This window comes from Protopterus annectens, chromosome 13.part0, assembly GCF_019279795.1.
Source record: "Protopterus annectens isolate FY-2018-M chromosome 13.part0, PAN1.0, whole genome shotgun sequence".
Lineage (NCBI taxonomy): Eukaryota > Metazoa > Chordata > Ceratodontiformes > Protopteridae > Protopterus > Protopterus annectens.
In genome coordinates this window covers 103,403,377-103,422,092 of record NC_056747.1, presented here as the reverse complement: position 1 = coordinate 103,422,092, position 18,716 = coordinate 103,403,377, and the positions used below count along the sequence as shown (strand labels likewise).

General features: G+C 42.9%; 1 protein-coding gene across 1 annotated transcript in view; it reads right to left on the bottom strand.

Annotated features, from left to right (window-relative positions):
* TIMM44 (translocase of inner mitochondrial membrane 44) overlaps positions 1-18,716 on the bottom strand; it is a 1,268,345-nt gene that overhangs the window by 1,159,406 nt on the left and 90,223 nt on the right. The window contains exon 3 of the mRNA XM_044090681.1: positions 12,639-12,809. Within this exon, the coding sequence (XP_043946616.1) occupies positions 12,639-12,809 (171 nt within the window). The remainder of the gene's footprint in view (positions 1-12,638; positions 12,810-18,716) is intronic.

Here is an 18,716-nt window from a genome sequence, read left to right as displayed (position 1 = left end):
TTACATTAAGTTGGTAATTTGTTTCAAAGCCTCTGCCCTCTGATTTGGTGGCAGGTTTGGCATGCCTTTCCTTTTTGGCAATGAGTGGAAATGGAACCTGTAACCTTTGTCTATTATTTGCAGTGTCCATGTGTCCCTTGTAATGCTGTGCCAATTTTTTGAGAATAAAGAAAGCTTTCCGCCCAAAGGTGCTTCTAACTGAGCCCTGGTCGGTGGAGTCAAAATAATGTCATTGAGTCTGTCCTGGTGCAGCAGTTGTGGATCCTGCACCACCTCTCTGGTTGGAAGGGTGCCACTGACAGCCTCTGTAGGAGCCTCTAGCTTGCCCTCTACCTCTGGCACGTCTATTTCTGCCTCTGAGATCTGTCTGAGTCCGGAAAGGACCAATTCTTAGTAGGCCAATTTCTGCTGAATCTTGGAGGTTGGACTTGCAGAAAGTCTTTAACTGTTTGCACAGATTTTGCCTTTTCTTCAAATTTCTTTAAAACCTCTTGAGCCGTCGAACCAAATAATTTTTGCTTTTCCATAGGAGCATCCAAAAGCTTAGCCTTAACATGGTCTGGCAGAGATTGTTCCTTCAGCCAGGCATGCCTACGTATAACTGCACCTGTCATAGCAGATCTACATGAAGCTTCCAATGCATCATAGCCACACTGCAAGAAATGGTTACTAACCTGCTGGGAGTTATGCACCAGATCCTGAAGTGATTTACGATCAAGGGGTTAAGAAGAGGACAGTTTCTTATGCAATTCATCTAGTAAATACTCTTGATACTGTATCATATGGAATTGACAGTTTAATGCCCTCATGGAAAGAGTTGCAGAAGTATACACTTTCTTACCCCATCTCTCTAATGCTCTGGACTCCCTTTCAGAGGGTAGAGGATTTTTAGTAGTGGCAGCTGCAACCCCTTTAGGGCCCTGGGAAATAGTTTCTGGATCAGCAGAGTGGGCCTTGTACAGGTGAAAATGTGAATCCGGGACCCTGTAGTACCTATCAGGTATGGCAGGAGCCGGAGGGAGAGAGTCAGGGGCAGTACAAGCATCTGAATAGACATCATCAATTACATTCAAAACAGGAGGTATAGCTAAGGGCCTGTGCTGAGGTAAATGTAAAAAGGTCCTTAATCTCTTTCTGGAATCAGAAAATTCCTGACCCTGCCATTGAAAATGTTCTCTCATAGTGTGTAATGTTTCCCCAAATGAAAACTCTTCAGGAGGGGAGGCCGAGGGAATAGATTCTTCAGCATCAGAATCCTCATAGGCCGAATAAGCCGCCTCCTGGTGGTCTGACAGACCAGAGCCATCCGTGGACTCATCTGAAGACTGTGGATCAGAGGGCTCAACCCTGGGCCTTTTGTCCGGAGGTGGTTGAGAGCTCCTGCCCAGATGTGGTTGGGAGCCTCTAATTAATGAAATCAGATCCTCTGCTAGGGTAAGAATCTGAGAGCTAGAAGAAGGTCTCTGAGAGGAAACTTTGGGAGGCAAATCCTTAGAAAATTTAGCAGCCTTAGCCCTAGAGAAAGCCTTAATGGACATGGAAGCAGGGGGTCTGGCTGCACCACGTGCAGGAGTAGACTTATCTACAGTAATGGTGTCGGAAGATTCCTGGACACCGGTTTCACAAGGTAATTCAATGACCGACTCTGCCGGGGCCTCCAGGGCCGAGGTAGTCGGTTGCGTGGTTTCGATAGTAGGAAGAGCCAAGGACTAGGTTTCAGCCGAGACCGAGACACTCGCAGTAGGCCTGACCGAGGTTTCAGCCAAAACCGCGGCCCGCGTGTGTCGGTCCTTGTCCTTCCGTTTTTTGACTAAATGCGAAGTCGGAGTCTCCGACGGCATTTTATAAGCAAAACTAGCCCCAAAAAATTCCTCTGCAAACTCCGACCGACGTCTAAGAGTTCGTTGGTTGAAGGAAGCACAGGCTGAACAGGCTGAGACGTCATGGTCTGGGCCTAGGCAGGGGAGGCAGTAAGAGTGGAAATCTTATGAGGTATTTGTTTCCCACAGGTTAAACAATTATTAACTTTATCGGACATCGGCTGAGGCAAGAAAGAGTCCCCAACGGGGTACTTAGCTTTTTCGAAGTCTTCGGTATCTGAATCACAGGAGCTGACCAACCGGCACTTGCGAACTGCTTCTGCTTCGGGCACCACGCTGCAAGAAAGACTGAGGAAGATGGCGTCGGCTGATGCTTTTATACCCCAGATGCTCTGATGTCGGGGAAAGTGTGACATCAGCCGAGGCCAGACCCAGACTTTGGAATCCGGCCGACCGAAGGGCTGCCTGAGGCAGGACAACCCATATGTGATGACTGCAGATGCATCCTTGAAGGACATCAATGGTATTTGTAAATTACCCTCTCGTTTTGGGATCTGTATATAGTTAACCTCTCATTTTTTGGGGAAAGCTTAGATGGATCTGAGTAAAGGAATGCTGGTGTAGATACTGAGGTTTGTAACTGCTAATAAAGGCTGGGGTGATGCTGTTTATTTTCTTTCATTTAGGGTTAATTTAGACAGATTACTCCATTAATATAAATGAACACACCATAAATGAGGATTACACTAATAGTAATCCATCTTGCTTGTTAGATAGTTAATGAAAGTTCATTTTGTTAAAAAAATAAATAAATAAATAGTCTGCAAACTACTGGAAATTGTTAGCTGGAGAGTCTATGATGCCGAGAAGGTTGACAAGAAGAAAAACGGAAATAAAGGAGAGATGAACTATAAAAACTGAGAGGGAAACAAAGCAGTAGGTGGTGAAGAGCAGGAAAAGCAAATGGTAATGAAGGAGAAAACCCTTCAGTCACCCTAGAGAAAAAGGCTTACCAAATACATTTTTTTACAAGAAGTTGCTTGCAAATTAAAATGGCTGTTTGCTAAATGAAACAGTCCAGTGTAAAATGTTGGCGTCTAAGTACATTTTAAAATGGTGTATCCTCGGCTATGCCATTCCTCCACTTGGAAATCTGTTTTCCAACTTACTAGTCAAGATATCAATGCATTCAAGACAATTTACTTTTTTGACACATGCCTAATTCCACAAAAAATAAATGATCCGTTCAAAATGTTAATACTGCATACTGCTCAAAGCAACCTGTCTCGCTGCATTTTAAAACGAAATTACCAAGGCCCTGTAAGCCAACATGTGACATTGACAAATGTTTGTTTATTGTGGCTTTCTTTCAAGAAGAAGAATCTGCATTAAACGTTAATCGTCATCTTATTTCTGGGTAAACTCAAACATTATAAATAAAAATATTTTCTGTTGCTCAAATTATTTTAGAGTATCAGATCTAAAAAAAATTCTCAATTTATGCTTCAAATTTTACTACCCATGTCCACCCTTACAGCTTTACAGTGTTCAACCAAACAGAATTCAACATTTCATCCTTAAGTGGTCTACAGTACAACTCAATGCAGGCTCCAACATTAGGGAAAGAATTAAAGCATTTGTACAAATTGGACTCGTCTTGATTTCAGCAAAAAATGCTGTGAAAACCTGATTCTGAACTGCCTCATCACCTGCCCCATGTTTTAAGATTCCATATAGCTAAATAAATAATGTATCAGGACTTCTTTCATCTTTTCCCGGTTAGGGGTCGCCACAGCGGAACTCCAGTCTGCTAATGATTGGCAGTAGATTTTTACGTACTGGCTTGCCGGGCCTAATGCACAACCTTCAACGAAGGAACGCCCATTCACGCATGACGCTACACAGAAGATGCTCTAACTGAGAATCGAACGGGCAATGTCTAACTGTGAGGCGACAATGCTACCGCAGCACCACCACCGCAGTAATGAAATTAATAAAAACTCATTTATTTTAAAGTAGCCTGGTTGTAGTGTTTTACAATAACCAAACTTGTCACCTTTTAAGGTAAAAGCTCGTGCAATTAACAAAATGTTACTGTAGTGGAACAGGGTTTGATTCCCTCAGCGCTCATCTGCATAATTTGTGACCATGAGTAAGTGACTTAACCAGGCATTGTTCTCAGGTCACCCCTGAAAAGGGACTAAATACTTAGTGGGCCTACCTGGTTAACAAATGGGCATTATCATTATTAACAAAAAAAAAGTGTGTCGTCAAAAACTTTGCACAAGAATTAAAACAATCAGGGAAGAAACAGCTCTGGTTTATTTTCTGAGTTTTAAGGATAGATACAATAGTCAGGTATTCCACTAACTGTGTAGCTTCTGTTTATCAATGTGTGTGCCATCTGCATGTGTTTAAAAAAATCATGACATTTCAGCAATAGCTATAGTCTAAGTACAGCCTACTTGTATTTGGGGACTTGGATAGTTAAATGGTGACATTTGCCTACACCAAGTGTCTGTTCTTTGCTTTAGTTTTTATTTTTCTACACGTCTAGCTGCCCTGTTGTATTTTATCATTTTTTGTTGATACAGTCATTGTGTTTACCTTAGTTTAGTTTTTCTTTTTCGGTTCATCTTTGAATTACCAGCGACCGACCTATCTAGCTGCCATCGCTGCTGTTGTTATTATTACTACTGCTGTTCCTCTAAAGTCTGAATTGTCTAAACCGGATACGTGGAGCCAAGTCATTCTATTAACATAGATCACCACCACCATCATTATCATCATTATCATCATCACCACCATCACCATGATTATTATCATCACCACTACTATCATCACCATCACTGCCAACTTTATCACCACCATCACCATCATTATTCATAATCTTCATCACCACCATCATCCCTCAGATCAATTTAAGCCCAGTAACAAGCAGAAAAACATTTTGACATTAATATCTTTGTGACCTTCTGTGCAGACCACCGCTACCAGTAATATTAATTCCTGACATTAACGTCTTTGTGGCCTTCTGTGCCGACCATCGCTACCAGTAATACTATTCATTCCTGACATTAATGTTTTTGTGACCTTCTGTGCAGACCACCCCTACCAGTAATAATGTCTTTGTGGCCTTCTGTGCAGACCACTGCTACCAGCAATAATGTATTTGTGGCCTTCTGTGCAGACCACTGCTACCAGTAATACTATTAATTCCTGGCATGAACGTCTTTGTGGCCTTCTGCGCAGACCATCGCTACCGGTAATACTATTCACTCCTGACATTAATGTTTTTGTGACCTTCTGTGCAGACTACCCCTACCAGTAACACTATTAATTCCTGACATGAACGTCTTTGTGGCCTTCTGCGCAGACCATCGCTACCGGTAATACTATTCACTCCTGACATTAATGTTTTTGTGACCTTCTGTGCAGACTACCCCTACCAGTAATACTATTCATTCCTGACATTGTCTTTGTGACCTTGTGTGCAAGACCACCCCTACCAGTAATAATGTCTTTGTGGCCTTCTGCGCAGACCATCGCTACCGGTAATACTATTCACTCCTGACATTAATGTTTTTGTGACCTTCTGTGCAGACTACCCCTACCAGTAATACTATTCATTCCTGACATTGTCTTTGTGACCTTCTGTGCAGACCACCGCTACCACCATACTATACTACGCTATTCATTCCATTACTACGTCTACTTTTGTAGTTACTAGTGCTGCTGCCTGGCTGATAATCAGCTTGTCTGGGTGTTTCAGCACATGGAAAGTGGTGAACATGATCCATCAAAAACATGCAAAGTTTATAAAATCTGACAGTCAGTGAAGAGGTGGTACTGACCTTGCCTTGTCAGTTTCCCCCTGCCATTATGTGGATTCCTGGTATGACTAAGTTGTGGAGAGCTTTTGTGAAATTCATCATTAGAGAATGGAGGAAAAGTACAGTTTTGTACCTACCATAAATGTAGATGTTCGAGGATTCCATTGCTGCAGTCCTGACTATTGGGTATAGTCCGCGTCCCAGTCGGCCCGAATACCAGAGTATAAGGCTGACGTCGGTCAGGGCGCATTAGACTGACGCCAGTCACGTCAGGGTACTAATGCGCATGACCGACGCCATATCCTCAGTCTTTTCTTGCCCCAGATGTCAGAAGATCCAAAAAGAGAAATCCCAAAACAACCTGCACCAAAACATGTATAATATATACCACAATCTATATATATATACAAAAGATAAGCATGTAAACTCACCTACACAACCACCCCTCAACAGAGAGGGAAGGAGGGTAAGCAGGAGTAAAGACAATGGAATCCTCGAACATCTACATTTATGGTAGGTACAAAACTGTACTATGTTCTTCGCCTTCCATTGCTGCAGTCCTGACTATTGGGTAGAATCCCAAAGCAGAGGTAAGGGAGGCTGGCAAATTATAAAGTAGCAGGAGCTGACAACATGCCTTGTAAAACAGCTGTGGCAAAACCAGCCCTAGACTTAGAGTATATAGGAAGGTGATAATGCCTAGAGAAAGTATGCACTGAACTCCAAGTAGCTGCTTCCAGAATATCCTTAGTTGCCACCCCCCTTAGAAATGCTGTTGAAGTGGCAGTAGCCCTAGTGGAATGAGGCCTAATCCCAGCTGGAATCTCCTTGCCATGATGGGAATAACAAAATGCAATGCAAAAGCCAATCCACCTAGAAATAGTTTGTTTTGACACAGGCTTGCCCTGTGAACTCAAAGCAAAAGAAACAAGTAACTGCTGAGACTGCCTAAAATTCTTAGTCCTGCTCAAATAATAACGCAATTGCCTGTGTACATCTAAAGTGTGCAAAATCTTTTCCCTTTATTTTGAGGATCTGCAAAAACGTAGGCAAATGAATAGTTTGGTTTAAAGCCACACTAGAAACCACCTTAGGCATAAAGGAAGGATTAGTGCGTAATGATACCCTGTCCTTATGGAAAATCAAAAGGGCTCTACTGCCATAAGGGCCTGCAACTCAGACACCCTTCTTGCAGAAGTAATAGCCAACAGAAAAGCAGTCTTCCATGACAAATATTTCAATTCAGCAGTAGCTGCAGGCTCAAAAGGTTGTAGAGTAAGTTTTTCCAACACAAAATTGAGATCCCAAGCAGGAGTAGCAGCTCTACGGGGGTCTTATATTCTTTGCCCCTCTAAGAAACTGCTTGAACAAAGGATGCGAAAACAAAGGTGGGTCACAATCATAGTGAGCTGAAATTGCTGCAGCATGAATCTTTATGGAAGAGAAGGACAAACCTTTGTCCAATAATTCAGTAAGATATTGTAGAGCCACACTCAAATTAGGCTCTGAAATCTCCAAATTCTTTGCTGTACTCCAAAATAAAAATCTCTTCCATTTTTCATGACACTCTCCTAGTACTAGGCCTTCTAGCTTCCATAATCACATTTAAAACTTGTTGAGGAAGTTGAGACCTGCTGTGTTTCAACACAGAATATGCCAGGCTGTGAGATGAAGAGATTGAAGCTTGACATTGAGCAGATGACCGTCCTTCTGAGATAACAGATGAGGAATCAGAGGTAAAGGCCATGGAGGCTTCTTTACCAGACTCCTTAGAAGTGGGTACCAGTGTTGCCGAGGCCAATCTGGAGCTATCAAAATCATCCTTGGCCTGTCTTGTCTGACCTTTAATAGTACCTTTGGAAGAAGCGGTAGAGGTGGAAAGGCATACACATGAAGGTTTTTCCAACTGAAAGACAGAGCATCCACTTTCCAAGCTGTGTGATGAAACCCCTTTGTGCAATACTTTGGCAGCTGGTGGTTTAGTGGAGAAGCGAACAGATCTATGTCTGGAGTTCCCCATGACACTGTCAGTTTCTGAAATACATGAAGATCCAGTTTCCACTCGTGGGGATCCATGATTTGTCTGCTTAACACATCTGCTAAGGAGTTCTGTGCTCCTGGCAGAAACCTTGCCTGAAGAGTTAGTTGCAAGCTTAGCGCAGTCTCCCATAAAATCATTGCTTGCCTGCATAGAGGATAAGAATGTGTTCCCCCTTGCTTGTTGATGTACCACATGACAGTTGTGTTGTCTGTTAGAATCAACACCTGCCCTGGAAGAAGTAACTCCCTGAAAGCCATTAATGCAAACTGGACTGCTAACATCTCCTTCATGTTGATATGTAGATGCTGTAGTCTGGCAGGCCACTTGTCTTGTATCCACTTTCCATTCAGATGAGCTCCCCAAGCAATGTCCGAGGCATCTGTCGTTAGAATCTGACTTGCCTCTGGCCGGGTCACAGAGAGTCCCTTGTTTAGGTGACATTCCTGAGCCCACCACAAAAATTCCTTTTGAATGCAAGGTATTATTTGAATGACAGTGTCCAAATCCTGGCAGTGCTGTGTCCATACATTTTTGAGATACCATTGTAGCTTCCTCATATGCAGTTTGGCATTGGGAAGCACCAGAATACAAGATGCCATGAACCCTAATGCTTGAAGGACTGTCCTTGCAGTCAGCACGGACTGATGAGATAGTTGATGGAAGTATAGTGACAGACTCTTTTGTTTGTCCGGGGTTAAAAAGGCCATCTGGGCTGCTGTATTCAGTCTTACACCCAGAAAGCACATGTCTTGAGAGGGTACTAGACTGGACTTTATTTCGTTCACAGAATACCCTAGGCATCTTAGCACTGCTATAACATATTCCAGATGCTGTAGAAGGTCTTCCTTTTCTTGAGCCAGAATCAGGCAGTCGTCCAAGTAAGGATAGATTTGAATTCCTTGAAGCCTGAAGTAAGCTATCACTGGAGCCAGCACCTTTGTGAATACTCTGGGCGCAGTAGATAAGCCAAAGGGCAATGCAGAGAACTGATAATGAGAATTTCCAGTTCGAAACCGCAGAAACTTTCTGCAACTTAGCCTTATAGGCACATGAAGGTAAGCTTCCTTGAGATCTAAAGTTACCATCCAGTGATCTTTGCCCAGCAGAGGTAAAAGTTGTTGTAACGTCAACATCTTGAACTTGGGAATGTCCAAAAACGTGTTGAGGAGAGATAAATCCAAAATTGGTCTCCACGTGTTCCCCTTCTTTGGTACAAGGAACAGGCGAGAATAAAATCCTAGGCCCTTCTCTGACACAGGGACTGGCTGAACAGCCCCTATGTGGAGTAACTGTAAAACTTGCTTGTGAGCCTCTTTTCTTTGTAGAGGAGGAACGTCTGGCATGCCTTTGAAAGGGGGCATTGTATGGAAATAAAATCTGTAACCGTGGTGAATGATATCCAACACCCATTTGTCTTGAGTAATTAAATCCCAATTTTCTTTGAAAAGAGACAGTCTTCCCCCCAAAGGAGCTGCCAGACGAGAATCTGCTGGCAGCTGAAGAAACAGGTCATTGGGTCTGTTTACGAAAGGACTGACCCCTGCCCTCACCAGAAGTCTGAGCAGGAGAACTCCCTGTTCTAGGCCTAAAAGAACTTTGAGCCCTGCCCCTACCACGTCTAGACCTACCCCTAGACTGAGAATCATAAGCAGGATATGTCCACCCCTTAGCAGGCCAATTTCTACTAAACTTCGGTGGCTGCACCTGCAAAAAATCTTTAACAGTTTGCATAGATTTAGCTTTGTCCTCCATTTTCTTTAAAACAGCTTCCACAGGCGAACCAAACAACACATCAGACTGTAAAGGAGCATCCAAAATCCTTGTCTTAACATGCTCAGCTAAATTCTGATCCTTCAACCAGGCATGCCTGCGAAGAACAGAGCTGGTAGCAGCCACCCTCGAGGAGGCCTGTACAGCATCAAAACCACATTGCAAAGAATGCTTACCCACTTGTTCGGACACATGAACCAAATCCAGCAACTCTTTACACTCAATACCTTCCGCCAAAGCATCCACCTTAGATTTCAATTGTGAAAGAAGGTAATTCTGATATTTTAACATGTGAAACTGACAATTCAAAGCTCTCATGGCTAGAGTGGAAGAAGTATACACTTTCTTACCCCACCTATCCAAAGCCCTCGCCTCTTTATCAGTGGGGACAGGATTTTTAACCACAGAAGCTTTTACACCCTTAGGCCCCTGGGAAATAGTTTCTGGGTCCGCCCTAGGACTCTTAAACAAATATTTATGAGCTTCGGGCACCCTATAATACCTATCAGGCTTAACAGGAGCAGGAGGCAAAGAATCAGGGTTCAGGGAAGCCTCTGCAAAACATCTTCCACCACATTCAACACAGGAGGAATAGCTAAAGGCCTATGCTGAGGTAAGAACAAGAACTCCCTAAGCCTTTTCCTGGAGTCAGAGTAATCCTGGCCTTCCCATTTAAAGTGCTCCCTCATGGAATGCAAAGTCTCTGAAAATGAGAAATCCTCAGGTGGAGACGCTGTAGGAGTGGAATCATCCACATCAGAATCAGAATAGGTAGGATACTCCTGCAAATCTTCCACAGAAGATTCTGAAGCCTCAGAACCCTGTTCAAAACTCTCAAACTCAGACTCCACCCTAGGCCTCTTATCAGGCGGGGGCATAGAACCCCTAATCATAGTAATCAAATCTTCTGCCATCTTAAGCATATGTTTCTTAGGTACAGAACCTGAAATGGTAGGAGAAGCCCCCACTGAAGCTGAAGTAGGCCTACCTCTCATAGAAGTTTTGGCAACAGAAGGAGAGGCCCTAACTACCTTGGGAAGAGAGGGAAGAACAGTCACCTGAGAAGCCCCCTCAGCCTGGCCTACCTCCTGAGAAGGCACATCCTGTAAGAGTATAGTTTCTGCCTGGGACTCCATGGAAACTCCTGGCAAAACCTCCGGCTCCACTGAGCCTTCCAAAGAACCGATGTCCGGGACTGCCGGTTCCTCAACCCTAGGCTTCACTGTTTTATCCTTGCGCTTCTTGGAGGCGGCGCCGGAGCATCCGACGGCATTTTATAATTGCAACGCTTCCCAAACACTAACCTGGCACAGTCTAACCTCCTCTTAATAGTGCGTTTGTTAAACCTAGCACAAGAGCGGCAACCAACAACGTCGTGCTCAGGCCCTAAACAAGGTATACACAAGGTATGATAATCCCTATGAGGTATCTGTTTCCCACAAGAAATACAGTTATTCACTTTTTCTGACATCCGGTAAAATACTGAGGCAAGAAAAACCAAAATGTTCCCCAACGGGTACTTAGCCAACTCTGTTTCGGTCTGAAACTCCGGTTTCGAAATATTTCAGTACGCCAACCTGCACTCGCAAAACTGCTTCTGCATCGGACCATGCGGCAAAAAAGACTGAGGATATGACGTCGGTCATGCGCATTAGTACCCTGACGTACTGACGTCAGTCTAATGCGCCCTGACCGACGTCAGCCTTATACTCTGGTATTCGGGCCGACTGGGATGCGGACTATACCCAATAGTCAGGACTGCAGCAATGGAAGACGAAGAACATCATCTGTGTGACGTGAAGACAAGAGGAAGGTCATGGTTTGGTTGCAGAACTGAACTGCAATTGCCTGCACATGGGATGTAGTTTCTTCTCCGAATACGCTTCACTTTGTTAGGACAGTAAATTTCGAAGTGTTGAATTCATGTTCCCTTGCGAATGCAATGTCTCCTTTAGAGACACAGGTGCTAGACAAAGGGCGTATTTCCGATTACCTATTCACTGGTCCAAGTTTCTCTTGAATAGGGTTAGAGAAGAGCTCTGCTTCACATAGACTGGGAGGCTGTTCCAGAGAAGGGGAAATCTGAGACACACGCCTGTCCTTCCAACATGTCCTATTAAACGTTTTGTGAGCACCAGGTCAGTTATGTTTCACCTTCAGTGGGCGTATGGACTATATGGTTCAAAGCGTTTATGTTTACAAAGCCCAGGAATCTCTGGGCCTGTAAGTTTGGGGTCATGTAAGTATTCCAAGTTTATAGTGGGGTAGCTGGAAATCGCCCATGAATATGATATTAGGTTGAATGCTGAGGGCCAACAAGTTGAAGTAAAAGTTATGGGTTTCTTGGGTCACAACAGGGTGACCTGTACAATACGTACTTGATAAACTCTACAATAAAAATGAAGTTTTAAATTTACATGTACTGGTTTCACTGCTGTAAAATATTTGCTACATTGCCAGAGTAACCTGGAGGAAGAAACTGTTCTCAGAATTACTTATGCATGTCTCTCAAACTGTCTTGTGTGGTATCGGTTTGTCTAAGTAATGAACAATAACACTTGACTAGTAGCTGTGCTGAACATTAACTTTTCTCAAGAATATATAGCTATCAACAAGTATAAAAAAAGGGGGCTTTGGTTGTAAAGAATGACCATTCTAAACAGTACTTCAAGATATCCATGCAATATGACTGCCCACTGAGTCAGTGCCACTTTTTTTTTTTTTAATACATTTAACAGAAATATCCAGGTTAGTCAGTAGTACCTCATCCTACAAAATAATGAAGTCCTGAATTCTCACTGAACTAACCATGTCCTTAAACAACGTGACCTGCTCTGTATCTGCGTCCCAGGGATACGGGGAACCATACTGACTAAGCTCTACAATGGGGATGAAGGCAACAGCCACAGTTTGAAGAGTAGTAGCTTTCAGCATCATGAATTCAGGTGGAATTCTTTACAGCCAACCCAAGAAATTAAAATATCTCCAGGGTACTCAGATAAGGGGTAAAAAAAACATGCAAGGAAATACAGACAGTATCAGCCACAAACACACACCAACTTTCTACAGTGAAATTCCAAAAACTAAGCAGAGCAGTTCTGACTATATGACAACATACATTAAATTACTTCAGTCATACACACAAACCAGATAAGATGGCAGCACATTACTTACGTATTTTTTCCTAGCTTGCTGCAAGGCATCAGATTCCTCCAGTTTCTTAGCCTCTTCTCTGAATTTCTTGATGCTGTCTTTCATTTCCTTATTTTTAGCCAGTTCTTGCTTGATGTTATTAAAAAATTCAGCTAGAAAGCCTCGCCTGCCTCCGGATGAATAATACCTTTGCTGCAAACAAAGTCACATACACAAGAATAAGTACTAGGAGGAATAAACAAACTGAATGTTACAGAGATTACTAAGAACGTGTGCATGTTTAACTACCAAGTGTACAACAGGAGCTACTAATTATCTTTGGCGTACTGACTGAAGTAGCCAAGACAAAAGAAAAGTAACCCAAACTGAAAATTACTTACATGTACAAGTAATGAAGCCAAAAATCATTTACATAAAAAGACAAATAAATGTTCGCATTCTGCTGCACATAAATATCAAAAAGGAAAGAATACTGTGGGCAAATCTATTAATTTTACAAACTTCCCAAGTTAATTCGGAGGTTGTGTAGCATTAAATTTCGTATTCAAAATTCAAACAAAATTATAGCTTTCATGTTGCCATCTTAAAAAAAAAATCTTTCCTATTTATGCATTTGCATTCTGTAACAACCCTACAGGTTTACGCATGCCATGTCCATTTTTATAGTGGTGGTCTGGCACTCACTAGTGACTTGGAGCAATCTAGCTAGAACACAAGGACCTTTTTCCAGTCTAAAAAGAGTACAACAGAGGAAGCACAGCTCTGTAATGAACAAAAGAAAAAGACGGAGAAAGCAAGCAATTCAGATATAACTTTTGCGACTTAACAGTCTAAAATATTCAAAATGTTAAGTATATCAGAAATGTTACTACTACTACAGTGGCAATCAGCCTGCAAGCCAAGCAGAACTCTGTTCACTCAGTATTTGTAACAGACTCAAGGAACAGAGAACAGGTGAAGATGTAGACATGTCAAAATGAGAAGGATAACAACCGCAATAAAGTCATGCAAAGCAAGAATACAACACAAAAGCAGAACTTCTAGGCAGAAGGGTAAATGGGCTATCTAAAACCCTGACCCAGACTAAGTGAAAGCAAAGAAATGATTATAAAACACAGGGAAGAACAGGAACACAGATGAGGGAATGGCTTCAGGTGCATTAAAACACTATAGCAAACGTGCTGGATGGGCCAGAACATTTCAGTAATCCAAAAACATGGCCAGTTAGAAAATAAACTATCAGCTTCTACAAACAAGACAAAGGGCTTTCAGTACTGATGATAGGCACTCCTGAGATAAAGCCCCAACAAAATCTTTTATGGAACCACTTCACAGTGAAAATATAACTGATAACACAGCAAAGCTGAAATGAACAGCAGAATTACACAATTCCTTAACCCATCTTTCAAAATTAAAAAAAATAATAATTAATGGAAGCAATACATTTCATAGCTAAACAGAGCAGTGGTCTTGTATGTTCTTTATGGAAGGTGAAATATTCTTTACCAGTTTCAAATGACTTAGATTTCTCAACAGCAAGTTGTGGAAGGCATTGTGAAAAAAAAAAAAAAAACAACAACATGCAAGGAAAATTTTTTTCTTGGTGATTTTTACTAGTTAGAAATTTTCTTTTCGATAGATTACTCTCACTTCCTATCTAGGTTACACTCACTTCCTATCTCATGAGTATGGGAATGTTTCAAATGTTCTTTTTTTTTTTTTTTTATAAAACCTTCTATGTAGAAAAGTTCAAAAATGAACAGTCCTAGAATATATATGACTGTCTCATGATATATCGATCAATCAAAAGGGTGAATGAAAAAAAACAATTTTAGAATGAATCAAATGCTTAAGAGAGCAAACAAATAAAGTGATAATTTTAAAGTAAATCTAAAATGATTGAAAACTGCACAAACTAAAACTAACTTTATATGTATATAGATATAAATCCATGTGGCTTATCTGCTTGCAGTAAATTTAAATTAAAATCATCCTCAATGAGCAACAGCTGTGTGAGATCTATGAACCAGACAATTCCTAGGGGTGGGAAATATACCCATATGCGGGGACTATGTGATCACAAATTTGGAATAAATAATTAATTAGCAGGGTGTGGGAGGCACAGGGAAGGTTTGTACCCCAGAAAAAAAAAAAAAAAAAACACTGTCTTCCAATTAACAGAGTCCAGAGAATAGCACAGGAGGATACTCAGAAGAGTGCTGATATCTGTTGGTCATCATTACTGTGTTGACATTGCAGCAGTTCAGCAAGTGGCACTAAATCTAACTAGATATGTGTACACCAATATACATACATTTGCGCTGGGAATTGTTGCAGAAAGGACAGTTGTATAAGAACTTACCATAACAGTGGATGTTCTACTAAGCACGTTGCAGTATTTGTAACAGATGGGTTGTAGCTCGCTGACATCTGGCCGAAGTACCAAAGCTTTATCTTCTTAGGGTGTATGTCTGGATGATGACCTCAGCTGGTAGGCATGGGGGTACAGAAATGGACATATGCGAGAGATCCTCAGACTATCTGCAAGCCAGCAGTGGCCTGCAGAAAACTAAGGAAGGAGACTGGTCAGCCAGGAGGGGCTTAGTATGAAAGGGTAAGCAAGTTCACCCTAAAAGAGCTGTAATATCCTGGGGGTAGTGTGTGTGTTGTGTGTAAGGCATATTATATTATTTGTGCCAAAAGGAGAGAAAATAGAAGGGGGATAAGGTGGGAGGGAAGGAATACTGCAACCGTTCTCAGTAGGACATCTACTGTTACGGTAAGTTTTTACACAACTGTACTATGTCCTGACTGAGTACTGTTGCAGCATTCATAACAGATCGGCAATTTCCAGAGCAGCACAGAGAGAAGGGTGGCAGGCTTAAAAAGGAGGAGAAAAAAAAGAGTCTGGAAAACACAACCCTGGATCTGAAGAAGGCATATAGGTTACAGTGTCTTGTGAAGGTGTGGACAGATGACCAGGTAGCGGTTTCTAAAATGGATCTGATACCTCCACCCCCCTGTAGAAGACACCTGACAAAGCCACTGCTTGAGCGGAATATACTTTTGACCATGTGGGTAAAGTCTCTCCATGGTGAGTGTCGCAGAAGGAAACCGCTTTAGATCCAAGATGCAATATTTGTTTGGAAACTAGTTATCCTAACCTGGAATCCATAAAGAAGATGAAGCTGATCAGCTTTCCTGATATCCTTAGTCTAGTCCAAATAAAACCTCAGTTGTCTGTGAATATCTAAGGAGTGTAAGATTCTTTTCCCCCTAATTTGGAGATTAGGAAAGAATGTAGGCAGATTAACTACCTGGCTGATGGTTAGCTCACTAACCACTTTTGGCATGAAAGGACGATTGGTTCCAAGACTTGCCATGTCTTTATGGAACATGAGAAAGGATGAAATAGCCATGAGAGCATGGATTTCTGCTACTCTGTGGGCTGAATTCAGGGCCAAGAGGGGCACTGTTTTCCAGGTGCAGAATTTGAAAATAGCCAAAGCAGCAGCCAGTTGAAATGGGAGTAAAGTGAGGTTTTTCAAAAAAAAAATAGGGTCCCATAGGGGGGGGGGTAAATACCCCACTCAGAAAAAGCTTAACCTCTTTCCTGAACATGAGTGTGGGCTCCAAAGGTAAACAAGCATTAATAGTCTTAATGGAAGAGTAGGCCAACCCCAAATGTAATAAGCCACACAAGTACTGGAGCACTGTGGGGATTTCCAACAAGATAGGATATCTGACAGAAAGGGTTGAAGTCTGTGTTCAAGGCACCAGACTGAGAATCTCTTCCACTTGGCTCTGTAAGATTTCCTGATGTTTGGTTTCCTGACTTCTTGTAGTACTCAAGCAACTTCTTCAGAGAAGATGTCTCTTGTAGGGATGAAAATCCTATCATCCAGAGAGTTAGACTGAATGATGTCAGATTGGAATGAAGGAGCTGCCCTTTCTGTGGAGTGATGATATATAGCTGTGGAGGAACTCACCAGTAAATTTCCCTTTGATAAGTGAAACTGGAGTAAGAACCAGTACTGTCGTGGCCAGAAAGGTGCCAAAAGAAGGAGTTTTGGAGATTCCTTCTAGCCATTGAGTAGAAACCTTGGAAACAGAGGGAGAAAGGGACATGCATACGGGAACCTCTCTGTCCATTGGAAGAAGAACAAGAAGAAGAAGGCATCTGTCCTCCAGGCTAGACGTGATGGATTCCTTGTGCAAAAAGAGGGAGCGGATGATGCTTGGGAGAAGCAGAGAGGTCTATCGTTGTGGATTTGAAAAAGTACAGTTGTGTACACTTACCATAAATACAGATGTTTTGAGTGTCTTCACTGTTGCAGTCATCACATTAGGGTTATCCCTGCTGGGGTAGCCCTCAGCCGGCCTGAATACCAGAGACTTAGTATTTTTGTGTCAGTTGCTGTCACTTGAAGACTGACGTCAGGTCGTCAGGGGTATAAAGGAAGCCATCCGATGCCATTACATCAGTTTTTCTTGCCCTAACCGGTCAGGAGCCCCCCAAAGTAGGAAGCAAGGGTATGGTGGCAGGACCCCACCAGTGGAAAAAGAAAAAAAAACAACATGTCTCTTCTATCGAAAGGAGAACAACACGGGAGAAAGGTAACAAAAGGAAAAAGGAGGGAGGGAAACCAAGACTGCAACAGTGAAGACACTCAAAACATCTACATTTATGGTAATTGTACACAACTGTACTATGTTCTCCGCGTTAAACTGTTGCAGTCATCACATTTGGGAAGATTCCCAAAGCTGAGAAATGGATGGAGGCAGTCAAGGAAGCTAGGGGCTGGCTAGCATGCCCTGCAAGACTGCAGAGGCAAAGGCTGCCCTGGATTTAGAAAAGAGAGCCAGGTGGTAATGTTTGGCAAAGGTGTGAACAGATGTCCTGGTGGGAACCCCTCTGAGAAATGCTGCAGAGGTGGAGGCTGCACTGGTGGAGTGGGTCCTAATCCCCTTGGGGGGAGGCTTGCCATGCTGCTTGTAGCAGAAATGGATGCAGTGCGCTATCCATTTGGAAATGGTTTGCTTGGAGATGGCATCTGCCCCTGAAGCAAAGCTAACCAGCAGTTGATCAGATTTTCTGAAGGGATTAGTCCTGCCCAGACAGTATCTGAGCTGTCTGTGCACATCTAGAGAGTGAGGAATCCTTTACCCCATGTTTTGAGGGTTAGGAAAGAAGGTGGGCAAATCGACGGACTGGTTGAGAGCCACACTGGATACTACCTTAGGCATGAAGGATGGATTAGTTCTGAGGGATACCCCGTCTGCGTGGAAAATGATGAAGGGTTCCACTGCCATGAGTGCTTGCAGTTCGGAGACTCTTCTGGCTGAAGTGATGGCCAGGAGGAAGGCCGTCTTCCAGGAGAGAAATTTTAGCTCTGCAGAAGCTGGTTTGAAAGGAGGCAGGGTGAGCTTTTCTAGGACAAAGTTAAGGTCCCAAGTTGGTGTTGGTGCCCTTCTGGGGGGCCTCAAGTTGTTAGCCCCTCTGAGGAACTGTTTGATCAGAGGGTGTGAAAAAAGAGGCTGCTCAGTGGGAAAATGAGCAAAAATAGCAGAGGCGTGAATTTGTATAGAGGAGAAAAAGAGAGACCACTGTGTAGTAGGTCAGCTAAGTAGTCCAGAATGACAGGGATGGAGGGCTGTGCCGTATTGGCTCCCTTAGCCTGGATTCCAGGTGCAGAACCTTTTCCATTTATCTGCATAAGATTTTCTGGTGCTAGGGTGTCTGGCCTCATGGATAACATTCAGAACCTGTTTACTGAGAAGGGCAGATTGGTCAGGGGTCAGGTTATAAGCCAAGCTGCCAAACTGAGTGTCTGCAAATGGGGATGTATGAATTTCCCTGCACTCTGGGTTAGGAGGTTGGGAACCTGTGGAAGATTCCATGGGGGCAGTGGGGACAGGTTGCGCAACAAGGGGTACCAGTGCTGTCTGGGCCAATCTGGAGCTATGAGAATGGTCATTGGTTTTTCCTCCCTTATTTTGATCATTACTTTGGGAATGAGAGGTAGGGGAGGAAAGGCATAGACCGAAAGTTTTACCCGGTGAAGAACAGGGCATCTACTTTCCATGCCATGCAGTGTT